A 13680-nucleotide genomic window follows, 5' to 3' on the forward strand; every position below is an offset into this window, starting at 1 on the left:
CAGGGTAAAGAAATCAAGATGTCAGTTTCATCCTTCACATTAACCCTTTGCTTTTCAACCTTTCTTTGGAAGTTAACTGCTCAAGAGGGGGCCGTTTTTGGATCAAATCCAATCAGCTGTTACGTGTTATCCGCTGGTTCTATTTCAACAGAAGTTGCACTGGTGTGAAAAAAGATCATTTGTCTATAAGTTTCAAAAGTCATTATATATTCTAAAATTTTATATGTTAAACTTGATATTTCAATTTTTGCAAAGGTACCCAAAAACGACAATTTTGATTTATCTTGCCGCCGTTTAATTACCGCGCTAATCTGATTTCATGCACTGTTGCCACTCTCTTGTCATGGAAAAGTACTAGATTTGACTGAAAAAAACACTAGATTCACAAAAAAAACACTAGTATCATAAATACACGATCATTTACATGCATAATGTACAAAAATGACAGCCAATGGCGTTAGTGAGCGTCAAAAGTTCTCAAAATTTCAAAGTAGAACTGAATTTCCTTGAAAGTGAGAGCCCTGAAGTCATAGCCGTAGGAGAGTAAAACATATTTGGGGAGTGAACAAAATTTTTCCAAATTTGGCCTTTGCAAATATATTGTCAAAAACGCAATATTACTCACAATCATCTCTGAGGTACGGTAGTGTAGTCTAAGAACTCCACACTCATCAAATGTAAGCCGACAAAATGTAAGCCTCCGGTACCATACGGTAAGCTACGCTATCTACTTTAGTCTACTTTGAAGACTTTTCACAGTCATTTGTGTGTATTTTTTAAAGTATTTATGCTAAATATCTCAAATTTGGTCATCATTGGGTGTAACTAGACAAAAAACTCGAGTCCACTTTGAAAAGCACTACAAACACATTGATGCAGCCAAACAAAAATAGGTGGGGCTACTTTGAACACTGTCCAAACTTATGCACACCAACATAGCGGTAAATCGCTAAAAAAACACTAGATAGCAAAAAAAAACACTAGAGCACTAGATGCAACCCAAAAACACTAGATCTAGTGGAAAAACACTAGGAGTGGCACCACTGATTTCATGCAAAGTTCTGAAAAACAAAGAGCTCGATCAACCGCACGAAGTGTGTGTGTGCTGTGTGCGGAATCATTGCATTGATAAAGATTAATGACTTGCGAGAAAATCTTATTGTAGGCTACTCATTAATTCTAAATAGTTACAATCAGAGTAATATTGTTACACGAATTTGAAAAAAACAAAACTGCGTTTGTTGTTTTACATTTTTGTCCTAAACGAATGCTTTCAAAAACTCATGGCTAGCTTTTAGTTTTATGGAACTAAACTTCTCATAAGTAACACCTTAGCCTGCTTGAATAGCTGTTTACATCTTGGTTTGTGTATTTTAGGTCTACAATTGAGTTTGTAGTATGAATATTTTTAGTAGAGAGAAGACAATTGAACAAGCTGTTGAAATTATCTGAAATTTCTAAGTTCAAATTAGGTGTTTTTAAAATTGTGGATTTGTGTGAAGTCGCATCACAAATATCATGCAGGCTACATCATAAGTCATTTCGCTTACGGGTGTTTATAAACATGACTCATAAATTACATCCACAAAAAATAAAGCATTTACATCAACAAATCTAAGTTCGAAGCTCACTTTTTATTGAAGATTGTGTCAATCAATTTGAAAATACATTTTTAGTCCGCCAGCGTCGAAACAATGCAACAGCGAATTGAGGAACAAGCGTAAACAAAGGAAATGTGAAATAACCCACAGTCAGCAAATCTACATAAATTTAACGTTTACAAATATTGAATCAATGTAAAAGGACTGTATTGCTGACTGGGTCCTTATTGTTTGAAGCACAAAAAATACACGTACAGGCGACAACCTCAGCAAGGCAGCGATTACGTTTCTGGCCAAAAAAAATTAACTTTTGATTTCAAAGATAAAAATGATTATAACGATGCTTCAAAGCTTGTCATAAAAAATATTGTACAGATACAATAAATATAATCATTTTGTGCCAGATTGTGAGAAGACTTCCTAGATTCTTTCCAAACATTTGCATGATTGCAAATTATTTTCTATAACTTCATATTGCCAAAAAATGGCTTCTTTGTTGAAACAACGTGGCTACAATTCTATAAAAAATTCTTAGGCCTACTACATTGAAGTCATGAAATGTTTTTTTGTGATTTTGCTGATGACGTTTTACAACATCTGAGAAGTAAAAAATAATAATGATAAATTATTTTTCAAAACCGTGGTTTGCAAGCGCTTCACAAAAAATTGTTGGGGAATATTTACTATTAGACGTAAAACGTTTTTAAAAGAAAATTGTCGGTTTACGTATTTATAATGTTTATTGCGCTGTTATCAAATTATAAACTGCCTGTATTGTCTACCATTGTGGTTGCCGGCCAGCTTAGAGCAGCATGCAAACTACGCGTTTATGGTATTTGCATTCCTGTTATGATTCTCGAAAATTTCCCACAAGGTCTTTATTTTTATCGTGATATTTTTGTGCCTTTTCTGTCCTAAACTTGAAGTCACTGTGCAGCACAATCAACATTGGTTTTTAGACTTAGTCTTCATTGAAAATCTTTTGTGTGGTGCATCATTTCAAGCAGTGCCTTCCCCTAAACTGTTACACAAACCGCCCAGAACCAGGTTGATAATGTATCTTTCAGCCGTTGAGAGCCCGTTATTGTATGTGTGGAATTATTAGATAATTAATTAAACTACCATTCAACGTTTTATAGGCAGATAAGCAGTTCTCTGCCTATAAAACGTTGAATGGTAGTTTAATTAATTATTTCTGAAAGTTCCTTGGTTTCATATTATCTGAATTATTAGATGTCTGACTAAATTCATGCCAAAGTCGAGCAAATTCTGCTTTCGGGATCCTTGCCGTTATTTACGGTATTTTTTGTTGATAAGTTTAGGCAGCATTTTTCCAAGATAAATGAAGACATCGGTATTGTTCGTCACTTAGATTTATTTTTTTCGGCATCGTTTATTCATTCTTTGATCCACTAGTTTGTCCCACTTTTGGTATAATCGAATCGTTTATAAATGGCGGGTCTTCACACTAGCCAGCCTCTTATACATTGGCGCAACGTATTCAGATGTTGAATCAATGATCAAGAAAGCTGATTTGTTGTTTGTCTGATGTGACGCCTTGCTTTATGCCTCGTCTACATTACAAAATATTTTGTAGTGTAGACGAGGCATTATCATGTTTATTTTGCGCTCTTTGGAACAACACACAGTGCACTGTGAAACAAAAATGCAACACATAACAAGTAGGTGACATAAAGCAGGGAAGGAACATGTAGCCATCGAGTTAGCTGCTACGTGTAAATGGAGCCTATCTCATAATTTTGAGTATATCTCTCAATTACTGTGTGCAAAAATGCTATTTTTCAGGCTTCTCCCAAAAGCATTTGCAGTGTGATACATTTCCTCAATTGCAAGTTTTGTCAATGAGAGCATTTCCGTAGAACGTTTATTTCGAAACCAGGTTTTTCGTGTCTTTACCCAAGGGAAGATTTCTTATTGTAACGTTTTTTATTGGTCAATGAATATTATCTGCTTGAAAAACTACTTGAATAGTTTGTGGCCTACATAGCCTACTATTTTGATCGTGGATTGCTCTTCTTCGTAGAGCTGATAACGCAAAAAACGTTTGCTATTATTGTTTCTAATTAATAGCTTTGTGATCACTGGCTGTTCTTTTGTAGCATAAAAAATAACGCGCTTTGTATTATTGAGGTCAAACCAAACAAAGGAAAACAAGAGGATGCTTCTCTCTGCTCGCGCATATCGATGCACGAAGCTATTATGAGCTTATTGCTTGTTATCGCAATGTAATCCATTTCACGCTTTGCTGGAAGGTAGCTAGAAATTGCAAAAACTCACCAAAATCTTGAATTTTCAAGAAAACTACACAACTTTTAGCATCAAGTTTAATATCATCAGATCCGCCTGGCAATTTTAGGAAAATGCAAGAAAAACCAAGTGCATAGCGTTACTGTGCTTCAAGTAATCAAAGGAAATTATGAGATGGGGCCAAATCTGGCCTCCCTTTGAGGAGCAAAGTGTTAACACAGCTTTGTTTTACAAATTTTTTGGATGTTTATTTCTGATAGAAAAGCAGTTAATTCATACAGCCTAACATCATAAAATACTCCAACCTGCATATTGGTTTGTTGCATAAAAATGACTTTAAATTATACAATGCTACCATACAGTTATTCACATCTTTACACAAAACAAGGTTGTCAGAGGCTGTTGGCCAGTGGGCACTTCCGCATCATCAAATTTGGCCCGCTGGGGAAAATTTTGGACACCACTGCTCTAACCAAGCTACCGACTATAATGTTTTAACACTGATTGTTCTGACACTTGGAAGGGTTAATGTGATATTTCAACAGCCCTTAAATGGTTACAATATTTTCAGAGAAATTGCCTTTAAAAATTAGAATACAGTAACCCTTTTTCGTATAGTGATGAAAACTCTATTTATATTTTTAGCGATGATGTGTGGAGATTGTCCAATGGTATACCAAACGTGTACAACGGCGTGCCCTAAAACCTGTGAAAACGCAAATTACTACGGCAGAGTTGAATCAAACTGTACAGAATCTTGTGTTGAAGGATGTGCTTGTCCTAATGGAATGGTAAGCTGTGTGTGGCACTGGAAAATGCTCTGTTAAAAGGTTTACATAAATTATGCAATCTAATCTATTTAATTCTATTTCAGGTGGTTGATGAGACGGGTACCACTTGTGTCAATGTAAGCACATGCCAATTCTGCGTAGAAATCCACGGAGTCCGCTATCAAGAAGGTGTTCTGTGGTTAGACTATTTAGACCAGTCTTTCTTAACCTTTTTCCTTATTGGCACCTCCTTGAAATTTTCAACCAGTCATCACATCCCGTTTTAGAATGACTGAAAAGTAATAGTCACCTGCAGTTCAGAATGTCTGTTAAAGCCTGGTCACAGCGGTAAACCATAATTTCTTCGTGGGAAAATTGTAACTTAAAGTTCCCGGATCCTTTCGTCTGCATATAATGACCGAAGAAACACACACTTGAACTTCTTTTCAAACAGTGTATTTCTGTAAAAATTAGCCCACGGCTACCAAAAACGAGGGGGTGCAACGCGTACACCACTGAAAACTGTCACTACAGAACAGATTACTTGGATAAAAGACGGAACCTTTGTCCAGCTAGCAAGCACTAAGCCAACAGTTAAATGTGCGGCCAACTTTCAAACAATCATTTTACGAATGACCAGAATAGATAGCAATATCTCAAATTCACGTATGCAGTACTGTGACGCAATAATGAAAGACAATTATGAAGTCATTTCAACAGGTGTTTAAAGCTAATGTAATATTTCCTGTTTAAACAGGCCCAAACAAGTCCTAACAAGTTTGACACAAGTCTATGAACGATGGTGCAATTTTGGCACATTTTCTAGCAACTTCCATGACGTAATATTCAGTAGACTTGAACGGTTTTATATGACGTTTGATTTGTACAGAGATTGGCCGTAACATAGCGGCCCCTAGTTATGACAGTCTAACATGGCATAACTAAAAAAGAATTGAAGGACAATCGTGAGCCAATGAATAAAACACACGATACACAAATTTTTTGAATCACTCACGTTTAAGTTAATACGCAAATACAAAGGGCATGCAAAGAATGAACAGCAATAAGAATAAACACGACGATACATGAAATTGGTACCATAGGTATTAGGTACACGCAAATGACGCTATATACAATAGTTGCGATAATAACCGACTGTTCCGGGCTCAGACAAGTATCGGCCACCGCAGACAAAACCAGGCTCAAACCCTAACACTTAGGTGTTCTTTACGGGGGCGAGGCACGAAATATCCCTCAACACGTAGTCTACTTTCACTTTCCCCGTACTCTCATCATAGTTGCAGACGGCAACTTTGGCTCTACGAACCACAGGCTTCCCTTTCCTAATTTGTGGAACTACCTCATGCACCCTCCCAAGTTGATACTTCCCACGTTTACCAATGTCTTGGAGAGAACCTACCACTACAAGTTGACCAGGCTCCAAATTCTCGGCCATTTTTAGCCATTTTTTCCGGCCCTGAAGACCTGGCAAGTAAAAATCGATCCATTTATTCCAAAACTGCTGAGAAAGTGACAAATTGAACCGATAATCCCTTCTTAATTGGTCACGATCATGTGGTTGCCCAACAGCACAGTATGGGTCTAAGTATGGGGTCAAAAGTGAGGCAGGGGTGATGACAGTAAAATCCCTAGGGTCGTCACTCAAAGGTACCAAAGGGCGTTCGTTCACGATCCGAACGGCACTGCCTGTGTACGTAAGCAGTTCAATAAAACTGGGCTTACGTATTGAAGAGTCCAAAATGTGAAAAAAGTATTTGGTCACATCAGCCATGAAACCAAATCTTTCAAGCCGAAATCTAGCCAAGACATCTGCCAGAGGGTTTAACAAGTCAGACAATTCAGGACAAGAAGACATTACATCATTTACACAAGTTCCTCGGAATTCAGATTGTTTTAAAGCCTTCTTCTTTAAATCAGCAGCTCTATCTGACGCCAACACAAAATTGTTAGGTAAATCAGTATCTTCCTTCAACGGAACAGGTATCTCAAATCGACCATCTTTCAACTCAATATTCGGTTCGACAAGTTCTCTAGCCAAATTATCATTGCGAGACAATTCACAGGTTTCATTTTGCAACGTCAAATCCTGAATGACTTTATTCAGGTCTGCTATTTCCATATCACGAGACTCAATTTTACGCTGAAAGCCAGAGATGACATCCGACTCTGAAGACGTCTGCACTCTGCACACTTTAGCAACGCTTTCAACTAAGGGTGACTTACCACCACAAGCCAACCAACCGAGAGGAGTGAGCAAAGCATGCGGTTCACTACGATTGTCACCAACACGCTCTTCTTTTGCACACATCAAATAAGCGTTGTCGTTGCCAATCAGTACATCTACAGTACTACAATCATTCAAATGAAACATATTCACGTCATGAAAATGACGGAAACCACTTAAATCTTGTTTATGGGGTAAGGTTTTAACATCGTCAGCCCAAGCTGGGTTAACCACCGAGGTTATATCACAAAACAGTTCATCAGTCTCTAACGACTGGATGTTGAGTTTAACAAGGTCAGCACAAGTAGGTTTCTGACCAGCCAGAGTATCCATTTTAAACGACGCTTTATCATACGGTTTAAGACCAAGTTCGCACACCAAGTCACTCGAAACAAAGGTCAACTGCGAACCAGGATCATGCTGACAATACACCAACTTCGATTTGCCAGTCATTGGATTCAAAACACGAGCAGCAGTAACGCGGTTAAAGGCTGCTTTAACATTTCCAATCTTAACATTACGCACAGGAACTCTGGCACCAGCCTCATCTTTACCGACCAAATCCAGAGAATCACGTGACGTCACATAAAAATCATGCAGAAGAAAATAGTGTTTCCTATCGTTGGTAGGTCCACACTTACGACAGTTATTTGCATGATTACAGTCTCTAACCATATGCTGGCGCAAACAATTCAAGCATTTGCCAGCTTTCACAATGACATCTCTCCGATCTTTAGGTGTCAAGCGCAAAAATTCTTTACAATTAGACAAAAAATGATATTCAACTTGACCACGTGACGAACAACAAAAACATGCCGGTATGTCACTACGTCTGGCCACACCGCCGCGCGGTGCGCCAACAGCAGTCGAGTACTGCGAACTCCCTGAAATCACATTATCATGGGGTTTTACCGACGTCTGCCTAACCGGACATGAAGGCAATTTTCCTTTGCCAAACTTTTTAAAATGCTGCGACTCACCAGAATCGCCCATTAGCATAATGCTAAAATCAGTCGACTTGCGCGTTTCCTCCCGTACTACAAAATCAAACAAACTCTGAAAGGTAGGTTCCTCAGTGCTACCATACTGATCACCTAAAAAGTCAAGATAACGCTGCTTAGCGTCAAACGGGAGTCGCTTAGCCAAATCCAAAACAAAACGTCCTTCTAATTTATCACGCTGACCATAAGCTTTCGCGTAAAGCAAACACTGCGACAATTCATCTTTAAACTCTTTCAAATCACTGGAAGAGATAGAAGTCAATTTGCTACCATAGCGATACTTTCTAATTTCTGGTTCTGCGAAAAGACCTCCACGAACCCCAAAACGTTGGGACAAGCGAGCTAACGACATTTCTATCCTGTCTTCCTCTGACAAGCCAGGAGTGTCAGAAACCAAATTAGCAATCGTTTGTGCAGCTGTTCTAACACAAGCTGCTTGCAACAAAGTCAAACGAGTTCCCTTAAAGGGCGAAGCTGCCATCAAGGCCATAACACGATTTTTAAAGAAGACAAATGGCATATTATTACCATCGTAACCAATCAAGGCCGCCTTATCGAAGAACGTCCTACTATTTTGGTATTCAAAAAAGCAATCCTGCTGTTGAGAACTCGATTTAGCGGGAGAAGACAAGCTATATCCCTTAATGGGCTGAGTGGGCTCAGTCACATGCACAGCCCGATCACGATCCTCACATACGTTAAAATCAGGAGACACGATACGCCTCTCACAACCACCCAAATTACGTGTAGCTGGGCGATCAAAAACTAGCGGCGCTGAAAACTGTGAAGGGGGCAAAGCATTACTGCTAATGGCGGCCCCGTGACCTGTACGCTCTGGGGGAGGAGTTCGGTTGTAATTTGCAGACCTTGGCTCTACAGCCTTCGGAAGACCCTTAGCCGCGGCCCCGAGACCTCCTGAAACAGCTGGAAAACATGTGGATTGTACAGGTCCACTTACAGATTGAACAGGCGTCTGGAAAAGGTTAGGTAAATTAAACTGTGATTGATGTTCACTTCTGGAATGCCTAGAAGAGCCCTTCCTAGAGCTACGCCGGGAGCCCGCCTCTGATCGATATTCAGCTAAAACTACCTCTTTTCGTTGTTCAGCCCTCAACTGAGCGTCTTTGAGTGCGAACTCAGCAGCTCTCGCGGCGACCTCAGCCGCTCTCGCTTCGGCCTCAGCTCTCGCGGCAGCCTCAGCTCGAATGGCCTCAGCTCTCGCGATGGCCTCAGCAGCTCTTGCTTCGGCCTCAGCTTGGATCTGGAGCTCCTCTCGTCTTAGCTGCAGGTTAATTTGTGCCACTATCCGAGACGAAGTCCTAGACATCCTAGTGCTTACATTTGAGGCGCTATCCTCAGGATGTATGTCAGCATCCAACATATCTGAGAAATCACTTTCTTTTTGTTCGAAGTTATTTTTTAACGAGTTAAATTCGGGATCTACCCTATCACGAAGTTCTGCTAAGATTGCAGAGTTAAAAATTTTACTCAAGAGAGCATGGAAATGCCGTAATTCCTCTTCTAAAGTAGATAACTTAGATCTAAAAATTAACAGTTCCTGCTTATCACTCAAAGAACCTAGGGCCACAGAAAGTTTCCCAATTTGAGTCAAAATATCCCGTCTAAGATGCCGGGCCTCTCGAACTGACTTAGCCTCATCGTTAATGGGTCCCTCCCCAGAATGGCCTGCCCGACCGCAAAGAACATCATCAGGCTTAAACTCAGTCGAGTCTACGGCGGTCGAGTCCTTGTCGCCACCGAGTGTAGACATATTAAATGTTAGGGCTAAATTTAACAATTAAAAAAATTAAGTTACACAAACACACAAAATTAAGTTATAAAAAACTTAACTGCAAAGACCGTAAAAATACAAAAAAGAATTTAAATGCACGATACCGTAGCTGTACGAGTATGAAGTCCTAAAGTCCACAAAACTTGCTTGGATTCTTCGACTTGAATCTTCAAGCACAGATGGATTGCCTTTAATCTTCTTTCTTGCCAATAAATGTCAAGTTATTTTTCTTCTGTACCAAACTGAGAAGAAATGTCTTTACTTTTTAGCTTAAAGTTCTTCAGTTGCCTACCGAGAAGAAATGTCTTTAATTTTCTTTGCTTCTTTAGACTACCAACCAATAAGATCTTCTTTTATTATTTCTTTGCTTCTAAGTGCTTCTTAGCCTACCAACTACAAACTTCGTCTTTTATTTTTTTGCTTCTAAGTGCTTCTGTGCCAAACACTAGACAGAGAATCGTCTTTTATTTTTTATGGTCACAGCGGTAAACCATAATTTCTTCGTGGGAAAATTGTAACTTAAAGTTCCCGGATCCTTTCGTCTGCATATAATGACCGAAGAAACACACACTTGAACTTCTTTTCAAACAGTGTATTTCTGTAAAAATTAGCCCACGGCTACCAAAAACGAGGGGGTGCAACGCGTACACCACTGAAAACTGTCACTACAGAACAGATTACTTGGATAAAAGACGGAACCTTTGTCCAGCTAGCAAGCACTAAGCCAACAGTTAAATGTGCGGCCAACTTTCAAACAATCATTTTACGAATGACCAGAATAGATAGCAATATCTCAAATTCACGTATGCAGTACTGTGACGCAATAATGAAAGACAATTATGAAGTCATTTCAACAGGTGTTTAAAGCTAATGTAATATTTCCTGTTTAAACAGGCCCAAACAAGTCCTAACAAGTTTGACACAAGTCTATGAACGATGGTGCAATTTTGGCACATTTTCTAGCAACTTCCATGACGTAATATTCAGTAGACTTGAACGGTTTTATATGACGTTTGATTTGTACAGAGATTGGCCGTAACAAAGCCCGCTAAACAAGCATATTTTTATGTCATTTTACAACTAATCTTAATGATTCAGCATCCCCACAACCCCTTTGAACCGGTCTCGCACGCCTTAGTGGTGCGTGCAGCCGTGCACCCCTGGTTAAGAACCTCTGATCTAGACTCTTAAAATAAAAAAAAGTTGTAAAAAAATTGTCAATTTTTTTTTTAACTTTATAAACCAAATTGCATCTTGAAGTAGTTCTTAAACATTGCAGATTTTTTTAACGAAAAATAATAGGCCATTCTGTAGATTTTAATACCTTTTTACAGTGAGACAATAGGGCAGTAATGTTTCTAGAAAAGAAACAATTTATTCCTTTATGCACTTTAGCCATTTCTACTGCATTTTAGCACCTAGTCCTAGACTAAACTTGAGTTTAAAAAATTTTCAGGTATACGGACAACTGCCCCCTGGACAATTGCCCTCCCCCCCCCCCCGGACAATTGCCCCCATAGGAAAATTGCCCCTGGACAACTGCCCCTGGATAATGAATACCAAGAGAATAATAAAATTTAAACATGACTCGGTGAAGAATATTCATAGCGCGAAGACGTTTGGTAGCAACATCGTTACTCGTTACACCGATTAAAGGAAAGACAGGCGGAAGGATTGCAAGGCCAATATCAGGCAGATGTTGACTTTGCTCTGAAAAATCGTATGCTCCCAGCTCTGGCTTTCATTCGACCAAATGACGTAGTTAGTGCGTTTGAAAAACTTCAGGATATGCCAACAGAAGCTGACTCGATCATAAATTACTTTGAAGATGTCTTCATCGGAAGAAGGCTACGCATCAACAGACGATCACCCCGTTTTCCGATCAGCACGTGGAGCATGCATGATCGTGTAGTGGAAGATCTTCCCCACACAAACAATTCGTTGGAAGGATGGCATATCCACCTTCAAGCTAACATTACTGCATATCATCCAAACGTTTGGAACTTTATGGACGCATAAGAGCGAGCAGGCTTTAGCAACGGTAACAATTAACCAAATGGTTGCAGGATTTCCTGCACCACCGCCCAAAAAACGCTATCAAGACTGTTCAGCTCGCATTGCAACCATTGTAGAAAACTATGAAAATCGCAATGTAGGCCTACTAAGAGGAATCGCTTATAATTTAGGCTACATTTCTAGTGGCGATGTTTATATATCTTTCTGTCGCAAATAATAATGAAACCACTAGCGCTAATTAAGAAAAACCTTTACTGCACTTTTTGATGGAATTGTCCGGGGGGAAGGGGGGGGGCAGTTGTCTGGAGGGAAGTTGTCCAAAGAACCAATTTTCAACAATACATTAGATTGCAATAATGTCCCTAGAACCAATTTTCAACCTCTTATTAGTTTATCAGAACCGTATGGACTTTTACATGAAATCAAAGTAGAACCTATATCTACCATGAAGGCATAGCTAAATATTATGGCTTTTAGTTAGGCTTCATTTCTTCCAGTAAAATCAATCGTAAATTAAAAAAGAACATGAACCACAAAATTAAGAAGCATTCTAAAATAGCCTTACATCAAGCATTAGTAAATAATGGGTAAAACACACTAAGACCCGATCGAAGGCGTATTGGGTACGAATGCATTGAATCTTCATTGTGTTCAAAATAGAACATAAAGCTAATAGCTTTAGCCTTGTAGTTACGAAAGAAAACGTTGCATTCAATATAATGATGTGTATCAGTGGTAAAGGTGACTATTTTTTTGGGTGCTCACTTTTTCAGCAGCGTTATACACATACTAGGTTTACAGTTTGTTTAATAGCTGTTGTGGTGATATTTAAACAAACTGAGGTGATATAATATGAAGACTGAGTCACTGTGAAACTCAAGCATATGCAGTGCCGGATTAACTATAGTAGCAGATGTAGCAGCTGCTATACGGGCCCCGCGCTTCACAAGGCCCCGCACTTGGCGAGCAAAACATTTTTTTTGCAAAAAACTGTCGAACATAATTGGTAAGTAATTTTTGGCTTGCAAACTGGAATGGCATGGGAGAATACCATAGTTTTAGGATTAAATTACTTAGTCCCAACGTCTTATCCCTTCCTAATTATTGTAAACTTTAAAAACCGGTAATTTCCTCTTGAGGCAACTGCCTGATCCAGTGCCACGAGCCCACGATACTAGTTGTTTGAAAGATTATTCGACTGTACTGTACACTAGTGAGAAGAGTATTAATCTTGCCGATTGCCTTGGACAGAGTTATTACAACGCGTCCAACATGAGCGGAAAATATAACGGAGTAGGCCTACAGACACTTGTCAACAAAAAAAAATTGGTGCTGTTGCAGAATATGTTCCATGCTATGCTCATTCGTTGAATTTAGTTGGTGTACGTGCTGCACAATCGTGTCCAGAAACAGTTCAGTTCTTTGACTTCGTTGAAAATATCTATCCTAGGCTATTCTTTGCTGCTTCAACACACCGTTGGTCCGTTCTGGAGTGTTCAGGTGGTGGAGTGCTAAAGAAGCTCTCTGAAACACGATGGTCCGGAAAAACTGATGCCATTAATTAAGGTAATTAAAGAACGTTTTCTTTTCAAAAAGGAGGCACCGGAGAAACTTGCAAATGACGAAGAGCAAAAGGCAGAATGTCAACAGCAGGCAAATGGACTCCTTGAGAAATTGGAGTTGCTCGAAATTGGAACCTTAGTGGCTTTTTGAAATTGCTTACCCGATCGCTTCCAAGCAAGTCAAGCCTCTCTTCAAACAAAACGGCAAAATCTCAACATTGCTTCAGCGTTGTGTGCCTCTTTGGCAGGATCCCTACAGACATTCAGAGAACAATTCGCTAAGTTTGAGTCAGAGGCGTAGAAGCTGAATTAAGTGCCGGATTACCGACCAACAAGCACAAGAAGAATTGTCCAAAATCGAACGCACGATGAGAATATAGGCAGTGGCCGCTCAGTTTCAGATGCAGTGGATATCAACTAAAGGC

At 39.4% G+C, this 13680-nt stretch overlaps 1 protein-coding gene across 1 annotated transcript in view; it reads left to right on the top strand.

Annotated features, from left to right (window-relative positions):
* LOC145768861 (von Willebrand factor-like) overlaps positions 1-11696 on the top strand; it is a 37385-nt gene extending 25689 nt beyond the window's left edge. Inside the window, exons 16-18 of the mRNA XM_082580467.1 lie at positions 4515-4660; positions 4744-4776; positions 11334-11696. Coding sequence (XP_082436593.1) covers positions 4515-4660; positions 4744-4776; positions 11334-11696 — 542 coding nt within the window. The remainder of the gene's footprint in view (positions 1-4514; positions 4661-4743; positions 4777-11333) is intronic.
* The last annotated feature ends 1984 nt before the right edge of the window (positions 11697-13680 follow it).

This window comes from Aplidium turbinatum, chromosome 4, assembly GCF_918807975.1.
Source record: "Aplidium turbinatum chromosome 4, kaAplTurb1.1, whole genome shotgun sequence".
Lineage (NCBI taxonomy): Eukaryota > Metazoa > Chordata > Ascidiacea > Aplousobranchia > Polyclinidae > Aplidium > Aplidium turbinatum.